The following is a 24,071-nucleotide window of genomic DNA, read 5'->3' as shown; positions in this document are numbered from 1 at the left end:
AGTTTTGTGAGTTTTCAAGCATCCCTAGCCCCTCAAACAGCTTCCTTCACCGCGTTGCCACAGCAGTGTTGTATAATGAAAACTCAAGATTTTGATAACTTTTCATCGTACAGATCTTTTGATGACACTGATCAAATTTGAAGTTGGTCGAGTTAAATCTCTTGGAGGAGTTTGTTAAAATACAACACCTGTAAATGGCAAAAACAGCGCTAAAATTGCAAAGTAAATTTAAAATGGCTGACTTCCTTTTCGACTTAGGGTATGCCTCCAAGAGGCTTTTTGTGCATCTGGACACAATATATAGGCCTATACCTACCAAATTTCATCCATCTATGTCAAATTTGAAGGTGGTGGCTTTTGCTCTTTTTAATTTTAATTTTTTAATTTTCTAGGGGGAGCTATCAAGTCATTCTCCCACACCTGAGCACAAGATCCATATCAGACAACTAAATACAATTCTTCTGACAGGTATGCCAAGTTTTGTGAGTTGTCGAGCACCACTAGCCCCTCAAAAACAGCTTAATGTTTCATGGTGAATAATGCGTCGCCATGGGAACAGCTTTTGATGAAAACGCAAAAGCTTCACCATTTAGCATCATCAACGTTTTACAACATTGCTGACCAAATTTTATGTGGATCTGGTTAACCTGCTAGGAGTATTTATTAGGAAAGAGCAGATCATGTGGAGTCGAGTTACAACAATTTGTTTTGCAATGGCGAAACATCGAAATTCACCACGTCACCACAGCAGCCGTGTTCAAAGAAAACTCACAATATTCACAATGTAACATTATCAAGGTCGTAAGGCTTTTCTGACCAAATTTTAAGTGAATCTGTTCAACCTGCTAGGCACAGGTCATAAAAGTATAGCACCTGTAACTTCCTGTAGCCAGTAGGTGGCACTATGACAATGAATCAATATTGACACATGGATAAATTCAGGGCGGGACCTCTATCAAGCATGAAAAATTTGGGGCAGATTAGGCAATCAAGGTTATAACAACTTCCTGATTCATGGCGAACCATCAAAATTTGCCACATTGCTGCGGCAATAGTGTTCTGCAAAAAACTCAAGAGTTTGATAACTTTTTATCACAAAGGTCTTTAGAAGACACTGACCAAATTTGAAGTCGATTGGGTTAAAGCTCTAGGGGGAGTTTGTTAAAATACAATGTCTGGAAATGGCAAAAACTGCACCAAAATTGCATGGTAAATTCAAAATGGCTGACTTCCTGTTGAACTGGGGCATCACTCCAAGAAGCTTTGTTGTGCATCTGAACATGATACATGTGCCTACCAAATGTTGTTCATCCACATAAACCTTAAGGGTGGATACTTTTAGTTTGAAATTTTGTAGGGGGATGCCTTCGAGCCATTTTGCCATGCTGCTCACATATTGGCATGGGATGTGCATGGCCTAGACAGGAAGGCTCTGCAGCGGGTGATTAAAACTGCCCAGAACATCATCGGTACCCATCTACCCATCTACTTAGCATCAGTGATATCAGTGAGGTGAGGAGCCTGCATAGAGCCCAAAGGATACTAAAAGATAATTCCCACTCCTGCCACAGCCTGTTCACCCTGCTGCCATCTGGCAAGAGATACAGAAGTATCCGCTGTCGCTATCTCAATACATCCTCTGCAGTACGATATAAAAAAAATTTTATTTATATGACTTATTATTCATTAATCCATTCATATAATTTCTGTTTTTGTGAATAGCATTAAGGGACTACAAGCTACATTTTGTTATACAATCTTGTGTTGCAAAATGATAATAAATGAATCATGAATCTTGAATCTTGAATCATGGTCTCAGTCGCTAAATTTGGGCCCTCTAGTAAGTGCGCTGGTGGTCATTTTGGAAATCATTGCTCCATTAATAAGATTTGAAGATGTATAGTAGCTTTTATGTCTACTGTGTGGGCGTTGATTGACAGGTGTGATTGACAATTTGCTCACCTGCTGCACTCCCCCGTCCTGGACTCACACTGAGTCAGACTATTGTTGCAATATTTTGGTAAGTTGAATCTTACTTGATACCAATACCTGTCGTGTTAGTTAGCTAACATTAGTCTAAGTGTGCAGTGCTTGATGTTCTTGGTAAGCTAGCGTTAGCTTTGGTCCGAGGTAGCGGGGTATGTTTCCAGAGTGTGAAAAAAGGCAATACCCTGCAGTCCTTATTTGGAAGGTCCTGGGTCCAAACAGAAAAGCTGGGGCTGATTATAAGCTTCAACTCTGGGTTTCAAACTGGCTCCAATGCAGACCAATGGGTGACGTCACATCTCGCTACATCCATCTTCATATAGAGTCTATGGTGTGCACTCTCTGCCCTGAGACCTGAACCCTTACAGGCTTTATCTGATGTCACTGTGTGCTCAGTGTAAATGTGTGAGTTGAGAATTCTCTATGAAAACTTAGTGAACATATATCTGCAGCAGTAGTGTATTCAGTGATGTTGGGTTGAGTGGGCCTTATACATAACTGGGTAACCCATTAAGATAAAATTCACAAATACTCAACATAATCATTGAATCATAGATAAAATTCACAAATGCAAATTGGAAATAAGAATTATTAAAGTGCCTTTTTAACTCGTGTTACACGTTTTATCCTCTCAGGAAAAAAGCATGCTCATATACAGATGGATGACAAATAAGGGGAAAAAACTGAAGAGAAACATAACTAATGCAGATGCTACCATATGAGTGTGTTACATAATGCAATTCAACAGTTAACAGTCTGTCATAGGGAGGGATGTTTAATGTTGCAGTGCATAAACCTCTCATTACATGACAAAGAATGAATGTGACATTGGAGAGTTCAGGGGTCTACAAAGATTTGAAAAAAAGTTATCAGGTCAGATGAGTTATCTTTCACTATTCTCAGCAGGTGAGCAAGAAAGGTACATGCCTAAATGCTTGACCCCTATTGTGAGGGGGTATTGCTGTGGCAGGTATTTTCCTGACGTGATTTGGTTCCACTTGTCCTGTTAGAGGAAACACTCACTGCATATTAATAACATAATGAGTTATTACCTTTATCCAATGTTGAAACATTTCATGTTGCGTTCACATGTTGCCAATACACTTTTTTCTTTATCCCTGTCTCAGATCCTGTGAGATCTTATTCTTCATGTTCATTCTTCCTCTCATAGTGTCTCTGATGGCTGGTCGGCTCCTCAAAGTCTCCTCTTTGGCCACAGCAGTGTTTGCCTCATCTGGGTTTTACCTCTACAACAGACAGCTTGACCTCAATGACTTGAGTTTCATCCGCTTTGGACGAGCTGCAGCCACCGTGAGTTATGAATTTGAATTTGATGCGCCCTTAAAGTTTAGATCAAGAGTGTAGATGGTTTTAGCTTTGGTAGGGACAAAACAAATCATGTTGTGTATGTGCACTTGCTCGTTCATACACACAAAGAGTGTAGCTATGCAAAAACTTTACTTTGCTGAATATGTATTTGCTGATATAACTTGTACCGACCTTTTTATGTTAAATTTTTTCAGCATTTTTTAAAATTAATATAAATCTGAAACTAAATTTAGATTTTCACAATAACTGTTACAAGAACATAAATGTATAAAAACCTGCAGGTAATGTGCTTATGTTGCATTCACACCAAACCCAGCCATCCGGCACTAGGTGCAGGGGGCTATAATGGTAGGGGCCTGTTGTTTGAGGTACCGGTGAGACAATGAAATACAATCCAAGAAGTCGAGTTGGAGTTACAGATTAATGCATTTAAGGACTTATCAGAAGCCAAAACACTGCACAGCGGTTTTTAATATTCACAAGCGGGATTCTATAACTCCGGAAACTTTTCACAGTGGCAACTTATCTTTCATTGCGATGATCATGAGGTGAAGAGCTGAATACTGTGTTCATGTTACAAAGATAGATACATACATATATTGTCATTGCATTATTAAAATAATAAAATAAAATATAACAATTAAATCTGAGAAAGTATTATACAAAATATATACATACCAATATAATAAATATCTTACTGCAACTGTAGGAGAAATATTGCACAGTTATCGCACTTGAGGTAGCAGTGGTGGCAGTGGGGAGTCGGGGGTTAGAACAACCCTATGAGTTTAACAGCATGTCCACAGCTCTAGGGAAAAAGCTGTTTTTCAGATGGTTGGTCTGTGCCCTCATGACCCTGAGCCTGCCTGGGGGGAAGGTGGTGAACAGGTGGTGACAGGGTGTGAAGTCTGCACGTCTGAGAAGACGACTTGAGTGGATGTCTATCAGTTTTGGAAGTGGGGAGCCAACAATCCACTGAGCTGTCTTCATTATCCGCTGTAGGTCCTTCCTCTCCTCTGCAGTGCAGCTGGAGTACCAGATTGTACAGCAGTATGTCAGGATACTCTCTATTGTGCAGCGGTAGAACTTTATCAGGAGTTTTTGGGGGAGTGTGTTGCACCTCAGAGTTCTCAGGAAGAAGAGGCGCTGCTGGGCCCTCTTGACCAGGTGTGCGATGTTCACACTCCAGGTCAGGTCCTCTGATATGTGGAGTCCAAGATAGTTAAAACTGGCGACCTGCCCCACCTCCTCCCTGTTGATGCATAGTCCAATGTGGTGCGTTTTCTTGTTTTTCCTGAAGTCTATGATGACTTCCTTTGTCTTTTTGGTGTTGAGGATCAAGTTGTTGTTACACCATGTAGACAGTATGTGGACCTCCCTGTAGACGGTTTGCTCATTATTTGTAATCAGACCCACTATGGTTGTGTCGTCTGCAACTTTGATTATGGCGTTGGAGCTGTGGGTGGGAGTGCAGTTGTAGATGAAAAGGGAATAGAGGAGTGGACTGAGGACGCAGCCTTGAGGGGCACCGGTGTTGAGGATGATAGTAGAGGAGGTGAGATTGCCTAGTCTCACATGGGGTCTGTTAGTGAGAAAGTCCATGATCCACAGACAGAGAGGGGTGTTAAGACCAAGTGTCTGCAGTTTGTGTGGGTTGATGGAATTGAAGGCTGAACTGAAGTCAACAAAAAGCAGATGGCCGCCCACCAAGAGCCAGGTTCTGCGTTAAAGGGGAGTTTTTCCTTACCGCTGTCGCCAAGTGCTTGCTCATGGGGGAATTGTTGGGTCTCTGTAAATTAAAGAGTACAGTCTTGACCTGCTCTATGTGAAAAGTGCCCTGAGATGACTTTTGTTGTGATTTGGCGCTATATAAATAAAAATTGATTGATTGATAATCATTTAGGCTTGTGACTGCGGCTTGTGGTGGCCACGATCATCCCTGTCCTGCAGTGATTATTCTGCCGACGAAAACAGTCCTGCAGTGATGATTCTGCTTTGTCAGTCCAAATCTGTACCGTTTTGGTTTGTGGTTTGGATCTGCAGATGAGAGGTTTGTATGCTTGAGTCAGAAAGGGGGACAGATAATCAGACTGCACAGGGTGGGGTGATGGGTCAGTTTGTAGGCTCCAGGGATGTTTGTGTACACCTTGTCCAGTGTTTTGCCCTTCCTTGTTTTAACATCAACATTCTCGTGAAACTTGAGTAAAACTGAGATTGGAGTGGTTGGAGTCACCTGCCACAATGAAAATACTGTCTGATAGCTTGTTTTGTTGCCTGCTGATGGCACCGTGTAGCTTGCTCATGGCTAGCTTAGCATGAGGGTGGACATACACAGCTGCGATTAAAGACTGCTGAGACTTCCTTAGGCAGGTAGAAAGGTATGCATTTCAACATTAGAAGCTCCAAGTTGGGGCAGCAGTGTCTTTTAGTAACAATTGTGTCCGTGCACCAGTTGTTGTTTATGTACACACATACCCCCCCCTCCTCTTGTTTTACCGGAGTCCGTGGTGCGGTCTGCTTGGTGGATGGTGTGGCCTGCAGCGCCACGGCTGTGTCTGGGATGTTTTCATGTATTCAGGTCTCCGTCATTATCATAATGCAGCTGTCCAAGCGATGCTAGGAAGTCCGTAATCTCAGATAGTCCAGCTTGTTAATGAGAGAGCCGCCAGAAAGAAGTTAGAGCAAGTTTATGCGGGGCTAAGTGTCGCCTAGCACACCTTCCTCTTGCATTGCTGTCTGTGCCTCCTTCCGTGCCTGTCGAACTTGGTTCACTTCGCGGAGCGAGTGATGTCCTCTGGGAAAGAGCTGAGCTCTATGGGGACACATGCAGTACAATAGTCTCTCATCTGCAAGATTTCAGTTCGGGTGTAGGTCTTGAAAGATGCAGAGCTGCTAAGTATAGACACAGAGGTGCTAAGTATTGGAGAGCGCTGAGCTGCTGCATCTATGCACTCCGCCATCTTGACAAGTAATCAACCAGGAATGTGTGCTTGCATGCATGTGTGGCCACCGCAGCGTGATGTCGGGTTGTATTTCGGCATATGTTGAGTCTGGATGGCAGCTGCGTTTTTTTGCTGAGCCCTATGCGGTCCCCACTCTCGCAGCGTAAAGCACTGTCCCCATTCAAATGATAAAAATTAAAGCAACAATCAATAATAAGTTTGGGTGTGACGGTTTGTGTACTTGTCCTGAACCGTTTGGTACAGGATATTCAGTTCAGTATGTGACTTTCCTCAGTTTGGTATGCTCCCTGACCCAATTACTGTCAAAATAGTTTAATAATCCAATTATTCCCATGTGTGGAACAATAATGCTTGAGTTCCACCTGGAACATTTTTTAGCAGTGCACCACTTAGCTGTAGCATGCGGGTAGCATGCTCATAGATGTATGTTCAGCCAAATTACCCTGGTTACCTATGCTCATTTAGTGTCGCTGCCACCATTATTATTAAAATATGGGCCATTATCCCTGTATTTAAACAATATTGCATCTCCTCCATCCCCCTCCCCTTTCTGTGACAGTCGGCTTTGAGTGAAGCCATTCAAAACAACTATAAATATATTTGATTTCCGACATGGTCGTACAGCGCATCATAAGAACCAGTTCTGAGTGACTGTAAATCATCATAAAATAGCTGTACAATTAAACACACCTAAGCAACAACTCAACACAACTGAGCACAACTAAACTGTTTCAGTAATAGTTTTGGCCAATGAGCCATTGTTGGATATTTACATTTTTCAAAATAAAGGAACAAAATATTATTTTCTACCTTTCTTTTTTCTGCTGTACCAAAAATGTATCAAACCATGACCCCAAAACCAACGGTACATACTGAACCGTGAATTTTGTGTACCGTTACACCCCTAAAAATTGGCTAATATACCTGACATTTAAATATATCAACTTTTAGTTTTAGTTAGTAGTTAGTTTTGTCCAGTGAAGATATTTTCAATTCTGTGATGTTTTAAACATTTAAACTAAAAACTTACCACTTCAGATTTACCACTGTCGATGTGACTCTCCTACAACTGCTACTACTGCTGCCGGGCTGTAGCTAGTCAACAATCTGTACAGTTGTTGGTGAGTTTGGTTTAAAAAAAAAAAAAAAAAAAAAAAAAAAAAAAAAGGTAGCAGGTTAACTTCAGAGGATCAGATCAAAACCTGTCCACAGCCTACTACTACATTGCTACTACTGATCACTTCACTGGATAAAATGAAAATCATAAAGCCCTGGGATACAAATTGGTATCTATGTGCTTCTTTGCATTGACTAAAATTCACTTTGCCTTCTGTCAGAACACACAGTCAGACTGCTCATGATAAAGTAATTACTGATAAAAATGTACTGCAAGTACTAATGTACAATTCCATAGTTCAGCTTGATCATAAACCTGTTGTGGCCTCAAAATGACACATTTTTCATAATTCTGCCTCAACCGCTGTTTGACATTTAACGTTAGTGTACAATTAGCGCAGGCAGAAAAACATGAAGAACAGTTGTGGGAAGGCAGCAGCAAAGCATTCATCCTTTGTTTTGTGGTGATGATCAGAGCCGTATCTTTGCCTCATTTAGGTAATAAATCTTTGTCTCCGAAGTCTTCATTATGTTCCGATGGATGTTTGAGTGGTTGGTGTTATGGAATTTTCCATCTTTAGGGGTTATACAGGGTCAAGCATTGGCCTTGAGGTCACACTAATATTTTTTTGCAGAAGGAGACATTTTCTCTTTTCCTTGAGACTCAGAGTAACTGTCTGTGATGTTTGGGAAAACTGGAGCCACTCTGATAAAGAGTGAACCGATGTTGTCGCGGTAACAAGGGTCAGGAAGATGGCCCAAGATTCTCTAGACATGACAGATAGGTGATTGAACAGATTGACATTAGCATAACCAGACTGTGCTGACGGTGACCTGAAAGTACCATGCAATGTGGCCTGAACTAACACGGGTAAAGTGCAGTTCCTTGTTTAGAAACTAAATGAGAACAAGACTAATTTTTCATATCGTGGGATGATTTGTTGGGGTTAAAGACTAAAAGTCAGACATTCAGAAGGCAGAACAGGAAGAGACTACATCTTGTGCAGAACACCTTGATCTTTACAGTTTCTCTTCTCCGCTTGGCCAAGTGTTTCAATAAATATAGCATATAGCTCAGCATAAGACGTCAAGGCTCCTTGACACTTTCTTCTACCTGAGGTGTTGACCAATGCTCTGAATTTTTACACAACAGTTGGGTGACAGGGACTTGTAGCTGAAGTTTTCTGACCTTTTTGTGATGTTTCAGGTGGTTGTACTAATTTGTTGTGTTACTTTTGCTGGTAAAATATGTGTTTGCATTGAGACTGTGATTATATTTCAATGAATCAAAATAAACCTGATACAAATTCTGTATACTTAACATAATTACATCACCAATTTCCAAAAGCTTACTGCAGGGTTATTGATTTTTGAATGTTAGTCCAGTTACCACTGGATCCAGCTGCAGCTTACAGAGACTTGAAACCTACTTCTAATGGGCGATAGGACATCTCAATGAACATCATGCTGTACTTTGACAGCATCATTGCTGTCAAAGTAATACTGCTTTGTCTTAGTAAAGTCCCCCTCCACTCAAAAATGGGTTTTTCCTTTTTGTTCCTTCACCTGTGTGTTTGAGCTTCACTGTGCAGAATCACAACTAGTTCAGAGCCATTCATGGTCCAATATGCAACTTAAACAAGCGTGATGTGGAAACTTTACACTCAGAAGGAACCTTTTTTGTGACACAAATCAGACACAAATTATTATTCAAAGAGGAGTATGTCTTAAAACATGTCAGGCGCATAGACTGTAATAAAGATAGACTTAGTGGGGCGTCACTCATTGGTTTAAAGGCCAGATTTGCAGTTTGTAGTCGGCACCATCTTTTCCATTTGGCACCAGGACCTTCCAAATAAGGAGTGCGGGTTGTTACTGTGAACACTGAGCGGTGTACACTTAGGCTACCGTTAGCTACTTTACTAAATTGTGCTGACATTAAACTTGCTGAAATGTTTGTGAGTGCTGTATTTTAAAGAGAAGTCTACCTGCTGACCACTGAGTTCTTTACATGTCATTGTTCTGTTTGTCTGCAGACGGCGGCCATCAGCTACGATTATCTGACTGCTTTCAAACATGTCGAATATGGCACAGAGGAGTACTGGGTCCTCAAGTCCAAGGTAGATATATACTCAAAGAGATTTTCCATATGGGTGGGCATACTTGAACAGAGCCAAGCTATGAGCAACTGCAACCATTCAGGGCATGCTTTCCACAGCACAGTAAGGTGAAAGGCATTGTTTATCTTAATGATGAGTTGAAGTTGTGCTGGATTGCACAAACTGCAGTCTGTCTATCGAACAGTGCAGAATATGTCCATATAGTGTTGTTCAGAACATTTTTTTTTATTGAACAATCTCTGTTAATGCTGTGACCAACACATTGTATTTCCTGTAGCTGCTTCACAATAAGAACCCCCCGCTGGTTTGCTGGTGGAAATCTTTTAGTGTGACGCACCAGCAGCAGGACTTGTTTAGTTTAGATAAACAATAAATAAACACAGCTCAAATTTAGCTCAGATATGGTTGGAGAGTGATCAGCAAATAGGAAAATATCATTTAGTGTATATTGTAAGATTTAGTTAGTTAGAATAAAAATGTCCTGACAGCTCTGATGCAGCTCAGAATTCATCCTGAGAATTGCTGTTTTATACCAATTTCACTGTATTAACTTGGAATCACTTAACAGTTGATATGTGGGATGTGCAGAAAAAAACATTAAGATTCCTGATCAATCCTGTTGACGTGTTTTTTAATGAATTAATGAAGTTATCGCTGCTGTGCCACATGCATAAATGCGAATAGCACCTCTCATTTTGGAATTGCATTCATTTCTGCTGCTGGGTGATGCTGCAGGTATTTTATAAACTAAAAGGAAAGAATTCTACACACAGCCAGCTGTGGGCAGCAAACAGAACATCAATCCCAAATTACACTCACTGATACATGATCATAATGTGATCATGGCTTGGAGCACCACAGCTTTCTATCTTGTGTTGCCTGATTTTTTTTAATTTACATTTTTTTTTTTTTTTTTTTTAGACTAAATTGCTTTTGTGTTGTCCTGCTTTTATTCCTATTCGGGTTTTATTCCTGTTGCTGAGCCTAACCATGTGGTCACACCAGTAGTTTTGTTTTTGACATATCACAACTTTTTTCCCAATTGAATAAAATACTAACCTGCAATATCTGATTTCTTTGCCTTCAGGGGCAGCAGAATCAAGATGTAAACACAACAGATTATTACCTTTTGAAGTTGATATGAATAATTTGTTAGCATACATTTTTTTCTTTACAAATCCAGCAGACACAGAGCAACATTAGCATTCATTTGGAGTTAGTTTGTATCCACCTGATGAACCAATATTCACTCTGCTCTTTGAGAAAAATTCACAAGCTAGTCTCTAACTTTGTGTGTCTGCTGTTTGGTGCTGGGCAGGCAGTGTACAAACAGTGAGAGTGAAACAGTAAAGTTTCAGGCCAGAAAATCCAAACAATCAGCTAAATGATGCTAAAAGATGCTAAAGAATTCCATAGAGCTGAGGGGAAATGCAAAGTTGGTGATTATTCTCTGTGACTTTATTACTGTTAGTGACACCTTTCATAAACATTACCACGTGATTGATTGTTCATATCAAACTATTGATTAAAGCAGCTTTAAGTTAGGCCAGTGAGCACACAGATTAAGTAACATGATCTTTCATCCATGAAACGGCTCAGGTCATGGTCATATAGTCTTTTGTGGCTCCCGGAGTTAGAAATAAGTGAGGTTACCAGACCTCTGTAACCCACTCCTCATCTCTGCTTAAAGCTAGCTGTTCCAGGGTACATTAGCAGCTTACTAGCATGACACATCCAAATATGTAGAGTTAAATGAATGGCGATGCATTGTGGGTAATGTAGGTGCCAGGTTTTGACTAGGAGGACGAATGCATGGCATAAAAAAGACAATATTGTTTTTTTAAACACTGTCCGTCCGAAGTACAGCAATATACTAAATATGTGCAGGCCTCTCTTAAGGTGCTGAAGAGAAAGTTTCTTAGTTCCTTTTTTACAGCGGTCAGGTCAAAGGAAGGAAGTGGCAATGACATAAACCCTAATTTGTGGTTTCAGATTTGAGATGAACTTCAAGTAGACATGAACATGAAACTATTTAGCAGTATACATGTTGTTTCAACATCAGATTGCATTATTATTTATTTATTTCAAACACTCCAAACAGAATCATATTACTAGTATGGTAAGGATAATAACAGTAAATGTCACCTGGTATGCATTGCATGATTTGTGGTCTGGTGTTTGTTAAAAGGCCACAGCTTAGTCACGTTCACCCAGGAGACTGCTGCTTGGAAGGTCAGAGACCACCTGCTCTGACAAAAATTGCACAGAGAGCTCTGCTGCAGCAAGAGAGTTGCAGTGAACCTTGAAGAGCATGGTTCAGCATGGCTGGCCTTGTATATTTGACACACAGACAGACACACACTCAATACAGCCCCTTGGGCCCTGCTGGCCAAGCCTGGCTACACATGCTGATTACAATTAATGCATGGTGCAGATTTAATACAGAGAAGAGGCTCATCTCCTAATTACTATGAAGTCATGGAGGTGAGCTGACAGCACAGCAGCTTCACACTTGTTCATTGTCTTTGTGCTGCAGATTTTTCTTGCAGTGTAATTTTCTGTTTAAGCAGAGGATAGGAGGGAGAGATAACAGGTCACTGACAAGGAGTAAACAGTAAATGGAAACTGATTCCAATCCTTTACATATGATGGAGGTTGTGATGATGACTTATGTTTTATAATAATAAAAATAATAGCCTAAACTTTATAAAGCATTTTTCAAAACAGTCACAAAGTTCTTTACAGTAAAATCAGAACACATTATAAAAACACAAAAAGATTAAAATTAAATAAAATACCATAAAATAATAAATGAATTTACTTAAAAACCATTTGAAAAAAGCAGGTTTTAAAAGTGATTTTAAAAACAGCAAACAGAGTTTGCAGTCCTAACCTTGTACGGCAGGTCATGCCAAAGGAAAGGAGGGCTAATTGCAAAGGCTCTATCACTTTGTGCCTAAGTCTGGAGCTTGGAACAACAAGAAAAGACACATTCTAGGATCTCAGTGAGTGGGAAGGGACATAAGGCAATAAGAGGTCTGAAATATGCAGTGATATTTCAAGGTTCAATATCTTTTTTATTATCAGTTTACAACACTCACAAAAACAGAAACCACACAAAGAGTCATAACAAACAAGTCACAAAAACAAAACTATTCTTTATGTTGTAGTGCAGAGGATGACCTGAGGAGTCTCACAGCCGGAGGAAAGAAGCTGCTCTGTAGTCTGGTGGTACGACCACAGATACTCCTGTATCTCTTGCCAGATGGCAGCAGGGTGAACAGGCTGTGGCAGGGGTGGGAATTGTCTTTTAGTATCCTTTGGGCTCTATGCAGGCTCCTCACCTCACTGATATCACTGTTTCTCGGTAGATGGGTACTGATGATGTTCTGGGCAGTTTTAATCACCTGCTGCAGAGCCTTCCTGTCTCGGGCTACGCACATTTGTGATGTTTCCAGTCGGGATGCTTTCTATTGCTCCTCTGTAAAAGTTAACAAGAACTTACGTTTCCATAAGAAGTACAGTTCTTTCTGAGCTTTTTTTTTTTTTTACTAGGGTGGCGATGTGTGATGTCCATGACAGGTTCTGATACCTAGGAACTTAAAACTGTTCACCTGCTCCACTGCTCTCTGGTTGGGGAATGATTTTATTGTCTTTGTGATCACCACATCATCAACACATTTGCTGGTGTATGATGTCACTGCTGATGTATATTCCTCAAGATTGATGTGGTTCTCCTGGGTGGCGGCATCTCTGAACATGTGCCAGTCTGTGCACTCAAAACAGTTGTTCGGCCTTGGCTATAAGTTTGGAGTTAATAAGAAGAATTAATAATAACGGGGCACCACCTTGGAGTCAGGGAAAAAGATAGCCAATTCAGTGTCAAAGGGTACTAATCTATCAATTTGGAACTTTGATTAATAATTAATTTAATAACTATAAACAAAATTACCATATCAATAGCTAGTTAAAGTTGAAGGATTTTGGAGTTCTTTGCAGAGCAGAGGTTGGCAAAACTCATTCTTGTGCAACATTAAAACAGACAACAGGTATATCCAAAAGCATTTATTTAACAAACAGGTAAAAGAGCAAAACACACAATACTAGTCTAGCTAAGTGTACCTATATACAAGTGTGGGGGGGGGGGAAGAGAAAGATGCTTTGTGGTGTGCTGCTTCTTAGCTGGTGAATCCATGGAAGAGACAGGCTGACAGGGGTTTGGCTCCAAAGCTGAGAGGATGCAGGATTTGCTGTGTAGGTCTGGTGCTCCAGTCTGCAGGTCAGAGGGCCCAGGTCCAGTCCTTTGTGTAGAGTTAGTAGCAAGCTAACTCTGTTTCGTGGCTCCTGTACTTGTTAAACCAGCCAGCAGACTTGTGTGGTAGCTGCTGGCACTAGAAAACTTAGTTTCTGAGTCTTAGGCAGACTCTCCCGTCTTCTGCTGTAAAGAAAGGAGTTCTGTGTGTGTCTGCTGTGAGCAGGTCTCACAAGAGAGCAGAGAGCTGTGAGGAGAAAGAGGAGCTGAGAGTTGCCCCTTCAGCAGCTGGAGGTGAAAAAGAGCAAGGAGCTGCTCCAGCCACAGCTGGAGGAGAATGAGAGACAGATAAGAGGGGGATCTCTAGTTTTGATTACCTGGATCCATGGGTGGAGTTTCTTGAGGACTCCTGCTGTTTCCTAGTCTGGTCAGCAAGTGAGACCCAACACAGTCCTGTAGAGCTGCTATAGCTTCATCTGTCCACACTTTGACAGTTTTTACTGATGGTTTGACCCTTTTTATTAGCTGAGAGTAAGTAGGCAGGAGAAGCAGGGAAATATGGTTTGATAGACCAAAATGGGAACAAGGGAGGGCTTTGTAGCTGCCAGGAATGTTCGTATAAATATGGTCCAGGGTATTACTTCCCCTGGTGGGGATGTGGACATGTTGGAGGAATTTAGGTAAAACAGTTCTGAGGTCTGTTTGATTAAAATCACCACTTACAATAAAAATACCATCCAGTTTTGTCATGTGATTGCTGATGACCTCATACAGTTTCGTAAGGGTAGTTAGTTTTGCATTAGATGCAAGGAATTGTTTGAAAATGCATGGCATTCATTTAAGATGAGAGTTTTTGACTGTAGAAGACCACACCATCCACATAATGTAGACCACACCCACATGTAGTCGCACAACACAAAGGAGCGCATCATCATTAGTGGACCGCAACATGTTGAATAAAAGTTAATTTAAGCGTAAACTGAAAATGCTAATTGTAAAAAATGAATGAGTGAATGGCATTCAAATACCAGTATCAGTAGTGCCTGCTGCAGGAGCTTATTGGTTTCATGTTTCTTCTGACCAGTCCAGAACTGGTACCAAGTTGCGACCTGTCCTCTGTATCCATCCTTATTGATTCATCAATACACCTTACCTACAATTAGAAAAAGAAATATTGTAATTTACTCAAAACTACTACTCTACTCTATACTGTAAACTCCTATAACAGCCGACATGTCTCATGTTTCACCTGTAAGACTCACATTTTAGTCCTTGTGATCACCTGTAATGTGAAAACATTTACACATATTTCCACACAGTTAAAGGAATTTAAAAGTGCTCTAAGTTCATTAATAAAATCACACTAACACACTGCAGAGTGTCTTTCTTGATGGGCCGCTGACAGCTTTCAGCTGAAGTGGTGATCCAGTGGACTGCAGCAGGAGTGTTACCAGCATCTGGTTCCTGAGTAGTTTATCTGACCTCACTAGCATTCAGCATCAGAGCTTAGAGCATGAGAGCATTGAGCAGAAACAAGGTTGAAGACACAGGGTGAGGCAAATTTGTGATTTGTTATGTTGGACTAAATTGACTTGACTTGACAAGCTTTGAAAAAGTTGATGTTTTTTGAGACACTGAGTGTACAAACCTAAGAGGAGGTTCACACAGTGTGACACCTGTTCCATTTGCATGTATTTAATTAGGTAATATTCATACATTTGGCGCAAAATTTGCCCCTTTCTATGCAAATAAGCTTCGTTACAAAAACAATCTAATTGCCACACGCAGTTAGAGTGGTGTTATTAGCGTCTTCAGATAGTGTTAACTGTGCACACATTGACTTATCACTCACACTCACTCTGTCTCTCTGTCTCTCTCGCTTCAAATATTCAAGCTTGTGAAGCTTGAATGATATTGAATTGATTTTGAATGATATTAATGGCGAGATCCACAGTCAGACATGGGGGGATATCAAGTGGGGTTGTGAGCTTATCTCGGAATTAAAAATAAAAATAACAGCGCTGATGGAGCTCAGGATTCATCTATCAGGGCTTCTTCATTACAAACATTCCCACCGTATGAACTTGGAATCTGTGTCGAACAGCTGACCTGTAGATGTGCAGCAGAACACAGAACATTAAATACTGTCAGATCCTGACCGATCCTGTTAATGAAGTTATTGTTGCTGTGCCGCGTGCGTAAATACACACAGCCTCTTTCTCAGTTTGGAGACGCATTTATCGTTTTAGCTGCTGTGTAATGCTGCAGCCAGCGGTGACACACAGCCAACTGTGGGTACCAAACAGAACAACAGTACTGATGTTTCTGCAATATCCCGGATACATTCAGTGACACCCAAATAATATTATTGTAAGATTCAGACATTAATCTAACACATTTCAGACCTGCCTGAGTCACATTAATAGCCCTATTTTGACATTTGACATTTGAGTTGATTATATTATAGATGCGAGAAGTAGAAGATGCAAAATACATGAAAGTTGGTTTGTGATTGTGGCGAGCTGTGTGTGTGCGCACCTCTGCTAATTAAAGACATGCAAATTAAGGCTTTTGTGCTCTCTGCAGTTTTTTCATTATGAACCAATCTGTGTGCTGAAATGTGGAGAAAAGCCTGAAACTCTGGAAACCGCTCTTTACTCAGTCAGACGCAAAACAAGGGCAAATTGCACTCAGCTGCATCTTTTGTGAATAAAAACTTAAAACGGAGCAGATTGTAGGTGCAAATGCTGCGCAATTCACAATGCTGTTAGCGGGAGCAATCCGTTCTTTGTGGATTCAGCCCAAAATGCATCATAATGCATAATATAATAATCATGGTAACTCAGCTAAACATGAACCAGCAGTACAATAAAACACTATTGCATTACTTAATGCACAAACTGAATATTTGGAAATGAAAGACAGCGCGTTCATTTGATATGAAAAACATTTTATTGTCATTGTATGTCATAATAAATTATTATTCAACTATAATCAATTATTAAAGGCTGTCTGTCTTTCTGTCTATATATTTTGTGTTCACATTGCACTTCCTGTGTGTTTTTGCTTTGTACTGTTTGTTATTGTACTGTTATATATTTTAATTATGACCTGCCTAAGGGACTGCAGATGAAAATTAGCTGTAAGCTAACTCTGGTACAGTACGTCAAATGGTAACATTTATGTTTACACATATACATAAATAATAATAATAAAAAAGAAAAAAAACTCTCATATATGCATCGCACACAATCACCCATTCATCCAGACCACTCTCCTGGGCTAGTGTGTGCAACGTATGTAGGTTAAGTGAGGTGTGTGTTTTTGTATCTGACTGGTAACGGTTTAATTTTCCACTAACTGCTAACTGTTGTCGTTGACAATCCTCTGATGACTGGAAGCTTCAAGTTCATGCAACTACACTTCCTGCCCAAGATGAGCTAGGTGCTTCAGAATAAAAGCACCAGTGGTTCCGCTTTGATTAATTTCATTATAACATTATCCTTTTAATTCTATTATAACAGTACTTAATTTCATTTTTATTTAACTTTATTATGACTACTATATTTAACTCTATTATAACAGTACTGTATTTAACTCTATTATAACAGTACTGTATTTAACTCTATTATAACAGTACTTTATTTAATTTTATTATAACAGCACTGTATTTAACTTTAAAATAACAGCATTTTTTAGTAGTTTAGTATTTTAGTAGTTTAGATTTCAATATATTGAGATATATATATTGTGTATTGTGACATAGCCTAAAAATATTGTGATGTTATTTATAGGCCATATCACCCGGCCCTAGTGTAACTCAATATAGTTCAACAGCTGCACAGACTAGAGCCTCCAAAATGATCATAAAGTTTAATCAAAACCTCTCTGAAAGCAAAAACTGAACATTAGAACCTTTATGAAGGGATGATTTTCTGCCGGGATATTGGATTTGATTGCATTGGACTGCATTGATTTAAGCTATGGTGGACCAAATTAACTGGTGCCTAAGTGTATATCAGTACCAGCAATATGATATAAAATGACCTCATATTCTAAGCCTTTTTCTCAGATGTCATTATTTCAGTGCCCTCTGACGTTCTTGTCACAAGGGGCACATTTGACTACAGTTAATGAACTCGTTAATGAACTTGTCTCTGCATCTTATCTTCCTCCTCATCCTGAAGAGCTTCACTCCAAAGCTTAAGCAACCAGCCTTCCAGGCTCATCAAAAGTTGCCCCAAGTGAACCAAGGGGCCATTCACAGCCAATTAGAGTATCACAGGACATGCATGCAAGCACTCTCAAGTCTGCCAAATAAGTTGAGGAACATGCCCTGCAATGAGAAATCAGATGGACTGCTTTTTGTCTATGGTAAATGAACTTTACTTGTTTAGCGCCTTCCAACCACTCAAAACGCTTTTAGACTAAGAATCACATTCACCCATATTCATATGCTGAATGGTACAGGGGCTACCATGCAAGGTCCCAACTTGCCCATCAGAGGAAATCTAATCATTCATATACATTCACACACTGATGGCACAGCCATAAGGAGCAATTCGAGGTTAAGTATCTTGTCTCCCAAGGACACATCAACATGTGGACTGGAGGAGCCGGGAATCGAACCGCCGATCTTCCGATTAGTGGACGACCCGCTCTACCTCCTGAGCCCCAGCAGCTAGCTAAGTTCTGCTGTGATTTCTCAGAATCTCAGGAATATACAGGCTGCCTCGGACACACTGTGGCTTCACACTCCATTAAACTCCAATGTTACATGTGTGACAAACATTTGATGACTATTAAGGATGAGTTGTTGTGTCCTTTACCAGTATTCATAGCTGTACTGAATGGCCAAACTTGAAGGCGGAGTGAAAATATGGCTGTCGCAGAGAGGGGGGAGACGCAATAATTGTGTAAATATGGGGAAAATCGCACACACTTTGACTGCCTCCCCTGGAAGGCATTCATAGGTTGTACACAGCAAAAATGACGATAGTTGTATAACAAATAAAAAAGAGAGCTTGCGGAAAAAATTCAAACCCTGCTTACTTTTTCTCCAAATAACACCTCTATCGAAGCATACTGAGGCGAAGCATACTGGGGCTTCAACATACAAAGTGGTCTCAGACTTTTGGACCCCACTGTAGTAAGTTATAGAGCGTGATGCAATGAATTGTACAAGGGGGATAAGGCTGCACATTTTCGGTAGGTCACTCCTCACAGGCATTCATGGTTTTGCACTTGATTGTGAAAAGTGTTGTATTTGTGTGAAGAATGAAAATAAAGAGTGTGAGAGAGAAGTTCAAAACCTGCTTACTTTCACACACCTGATCAGTCAGTGTGTGACGTGGGGTTAACACTTCAGCATTTAAAATAAATTGAGGCCTTAATGGCTAGTTCACTTGTTATCATACAGTCTTTTTGACCAATTTAACAGTGAAGACACACTATGTAAATCCTACATGAGAAGGTCATCCAGAGACGCTCAATGATAGTTCCGTGGCTGGCTGTCAGGTGTCAGGTGTGCCTGGGCATTGTATTGCGTTGCAGCAAAGGCTGAGGCCAGTTCAACTTTTTTGCCTCAACGTGACATCATCCAGCAAGGAGATGCGTTGGCCAATCATATACATGCAACCGCACATTCCTGGTGGATTACTTTGTAATGTGAACGTTGTTTTTCTGCTTTTTACCTCGTGATTTTTGTGATGACACATAAAATAGTTGCCCAGTGAGAACTTTCCAGTGTAAAACCCTGCTTTTGAGTATTATGAACTGTGCACAGTCAGGTAAAAATACCTGGTAGTTTTGTCATAGGGGTACTGTTTTAATAAAATAAACAATCATTTAATATCTGATATTAAGGTAACTTTACTCATAACAAGATGAGTCTGAGTCTCTCTGTCAGTATAAACTTTCCTGAGGTTGGTTGCATCATTAGACTAATATTCCCATCATGTATTTACCTTAAATGATAGCGTCATTAACCTCAGCATAACCTTAAGTATTTTGGGCAAAGGCTGTGATGCCGTATACAAGGAGATAGATTAAGTCTTTGCTTGTGAGGCACATTGAAAGCAGCTTCATGAGGAGATGAGACTGTATGCTCTACAAGTCAGTTATTTCAGGGAATGGGGTGAAAGTGGAGGATAAGGGGTAGGAGGGATGGGGAGATGATGAACAAGTGACAGCTAGGACAAACAGATACTGATGTCTAATGATGCCCTTGCTTCCTCAGCTGCATGAGAAAAAAACAGAGGCATTGAGATGATTTGGGGAAGCAGCCATTTTGAAAGCGTCTGTTGAGAGATGAAAGGGAGAACAAAACACTGATTCACTCAGTACATCTGCAGAGTATCATGCAAATTCTCTTTCAGCATCACCCCAAGGTTAGAGATAAAGAGTTTTCTTTTACCCCCATTACAGTGAATGTGTCTGAGGTTGTCACAGTAATAAGAAGTCACCGTGGGGAAAGAAATCAAAGGCTGTGCTGATGGTGATAAGTGTGACTTCTCTCCAGAGGAAAAATCTTCATGACATCAGCTATTGTGACAATGAGTTCTTCTCTATTTTCATTTTACATATCCATCATTTAGCTGACTAATGTACCCACAGTCTGTGAACAAACCTTAACCCATTCAGTTGCATGACTGAAAAAACATTCACAATCATACATGAGTTGTGAATTCCACTTGCCCCACCTGTTTTCCTGTCTTGAAACCATAGACTGTATAAAAATATGGATGTAGTTACCGTGACGTCACCTTTTGGTTTCTGAAGAGCGGTTTTGAAGCTCAAAGTGAGCCACTCTGGCTGTCGCCATCTTGGAAACTCCCAGCCAATCAAAAATGGGCAAAGAGGCGGGCCAAATGGCTGAAACAAGCCACCTAGCGGCTTGTGGACCTGTCACTCAAAGCAGCCATGTCATTATGCATAACTTAACAGTTAACTTAACATAACAGCTTAATAAAATTTAAACGGGTGAGTTATAAAAAAATTCACCCCCCGTACAGTTGTCATGAAAGGGGAAATTAGCTATAGAGACCAAAACTGTTTTTTGTACCAGGCTGTAAACATGTTTATTTCTGCTGTAAAGTTGGGCATTTTAACATGGGGTTCTATGGGGAGCTTTTGGAGCCAGCCTCAAGTGGCCATTCAAGGAACTGCAGTTTTTGGCACTTCTGCATTGGCTTCATTTTACAGCCCCAGAGGTTGCCACTTGCTTGAAACAAATCTCATTTCAACTGAGATCTGACATAGCACTTGAGTCAGGACAGGTCCAAATTTGATTTAGTCTAATTGGGTTTAGGAAAGGTCCTGTTCTGTTGCTGTGAACCTGTGTTTTAATATGGTTTCACCAAATTGGCTTAAAACCAGTATGAGCTAATACGAGTATGGCCTAATACCAGAGTGGATAAGGACAGGACTTACTGGTTAATTAGTGGAGCTGTCATGCTGCTGCCATTGCTGTTCTTTCTCTGTTTGGGTCTTTTGGGGTCCACTGGATTTTGGATTGGGTCTAATCATCCTTGTCTATTTCAGATCAGATCTGATCGTCCTAGGTTCTTTTTAGATCAGGTCTCTCTCAGTTTTGTTTTTGTATGTAAATGAATTTATGCATGTCAGACTTTGATAATCTTTCCACTGGTTTGTTTCAGATGAAGCCCAAAATTATGGACCCATTAGGACCTCTAGTGAGTGTCCCTGGCCCTAATAGAAAGCTTATTAAAGCTCTTCTCCCCATATCACTCCAAGTCTTATTTGTAATAATTGCAGAGGTTGCCTGTGGTCATAGACCTATGTGAATCTGCCATGTTCATAATCAATTAAGCAAGATTTCCTCTGCAGTTCACCATAATTCACCTAACACAGAGGTCATGTGATAGTTGTAGACATGTATAAGTTGACTTCTCTGTCATTTGCATCGACATATTCTTCATGTGTGTGATGAGAGTTCAGTCACAGGACCTAAGTTTTACTTTGGACTCGTACATCATAGCAGTGCCACTTCCACTGACTTAGACATCAACACTATGGGGTTGGGTTTAAGTACTGGAGAGGCTCTTGTTCATTTGGTTGCTCACCACAACCTGTTTATTACAGCTTTGTAAGTAGAAATAAAAGCTTGGAGGGGAAATATTATTGTCATTTGTTCTTCATTGGCATCCAGAGTTTCAGTTTTCCCCAGGACAAAGACTCACGGTGAAGATGATAAAAAATATAAGTGTTGCACAACACTTGTTGACATGCAACAAAGGTATCCTGCTGTATTCAAACCAGATATGTTATGGTTTCATGATATATGTGTAAACCACTCATCTACTCTGAAATTCAAAATTCAAAATTAATGTATAATTCAAGTAGACATTTTACAAGAGATTTCCTAAATAAGAGATAGATGTGGTTCAAGTACAGTTGAGACTGCTGCATTTTTTCCATTACCTGGAAATGGTTGACTTTAAGGCAAAGATAAGTACAAAAACAATTAATAACAATAACAAGTGGTTGCTCTATAAATGGCCAGTAGATATAAATGAAGTAATAATTACTGCTGTCAAATGATTATAAATGCACTACAAAGTACAAAGTTGTTCTCTTAAATGTAGAAGAGCTAAATATAAAGTCTGTCAAAATGGAAATACTGACGTATCAGTATATAAAAACTATACTTAAAACTATACTTTAGGATAGTCCTAGTGGTACTAGTAAAAGTAGTTATTTTGTACCTCTTGTAACCAATAACCTGGAGTGTAATAAGCCAACGCATACACGAACTCCACCACTCTCTGGAATCTAAGAGTGGACAGGGTTGCACTTCACTGTTCCATCAGCAGATGTCAGAATTGACTTCATCCTTAGTATATCCTCAGTGGTATTTGTTCTCCCACATGTGGAGGGTGCCCAGCTCAGATAAGTGGCCACCGTCCCTCCTCAAGCTACGGCTGTTCTTAGGGACACACAATGTAAACGATGGGGTGGGACTAGAGAACTGCTGACCTTGACGAGCCGTGGGTAGCAGTTTATCAGCCAAACAAGTCTAAGGCGGGAAAATCCTTGAGGGATATGGAGAGGAGGGAACGTTTAACATTTGCTTCCCAGCTGCCTGCTGTAGTTAAATCATCACTGACAAGCTGATCTGCAGCAGCAGCAGCAGTAGCATGAATACTCAATTTCTCTGTCACTGCTGTTCTGTCTGTGCCACCCAGGGCAAACGCAACAGGCACAGCGCCTCAGAGCCTGACACTTAAATATTGACTATTTTCGACTATTTTAAAACATGATGTGTCATAATAAAAAACAGGACAGCTTTTATGTTTCAGCCTTTGCACATTATTACCCTCATATAGCTTATTCAACATGTTTTTGCACAGCCTGTGGCAAATACTGCCACAAAAAGCAGATGACCTATGCAGATATTGAAACTTGAAATATTAAATTGTCAACTTAAAACACATTTTTACTGTTAAAATGTTGGCTTGAGGCATAATGATTTAAATGAAATTGTAGACTAGATTTTTGATAGGGGAGAATGAGGGTAACAACTTTTTACATTTGATGATTTTACTGCAAAATAAAAGTGTCTTTATTTCAAATAATAGTTACTATGTATACCTCAGGTTGTTGTGTACCCAAGAAAATTAAAAGAAGTTATCTAATTATTATGGTTTTAGAACAATGACCCATCAAAATAAGTTAGTCCTATGGAACAACTTGCCCCAAGGTAGGGGTAAAACAAGCATGGGGATGGGGTAACTTCAGTGTAAGTAGTGCCATTTTTAAATACTTATGTAAAAATGACACAAAGTCAAACAATTTTGAGATCATTTTGAACTTACTTAATGTCATCAATTTAACAAAGGCAAAAAATCTTTCTTTTAAGTAAATATGTTTGTGACCTGTTTTTCAACATGTTACCTAAACATTTTCAGTTAAGATTGTGTGATCTTTGTGTGTTAGCTACAGAAAGAATGTGTGTGTAAATGTGCCTTTGTGTATACAGATGGGTGACAAATTGAAAGAAAAAACGGTACAGGTCTGAATGCTTGACCCCTACAGTGAGGGGATCTGGTGGCTGATATGCTGTGGAGGGCATTTTGCTGGCATGGTTTGGATCCACTCTTCCCCTTAGAGAGCAGCGTCACTGCAAATCAATACAAAGTTGTTCTGAGTCATCACCTTTATCCTATGATGAAACATTTCTATCCTGATGGGAGTGGTCTCTTCCAGGATGACAATGCCCCCATCCGTAGGGCAAGATGGGTCACTGAATAGTTTGATGAGTATGAAAATTGAATCATATGCTAT

General features: G+C 40.1%; 1 protein-coding gene across 5 annotated transcripts in view; it reads left to right on the top strand.

Moving 5' to 3' along the window:
• Window positions 1-24,071, top strand: part of adck1 (aarF domain containing kinase 1) — a 128,620-nt gene that overhangs the window by 4,061 nt on the left and 100,488 nt on the right. For 3 of the 5 annotated variants that reach the window (XM_044374964.1, XM_044374962.1, XM_044374960.1), the window contains 3 exons: window positions 393-468; window positions 3,158-3,297; window positions 9,431-9,514. In XM_044374964.1, coding sequence (XP_044230899.1) covers window positions 393-468; window positions 3,158-3,297; window positions 9,431-9,514 — 300 coding nt within the window. The remainder of the gene's footprint in view (window positions 1-392; window positions 469-3,157; window positions 3,298-9,430; window positions 9,515-24,071) is intronic. The other 2 variants (XM_044374963.1, XM_044374961.1) reach the window with 1 other exon arrangement.

The sequence above is a fragment of the Thunnus albacares genome, chromosome 15 (assembly GCF_914725855.1).
Source record: "Thunnus albacares chromosome 15, fThuAlb1.1, whole genome shotgun sequence".
Lineage (NCBI taxonomy): Eukaryota > Metazoa > Chordata > Actinopteri > Scombriformes > Scombridae > Thunnus > Thunnus albacares.
This window is presented reverse-complemented; position numbering and strand designations above follow the sequence as displayed.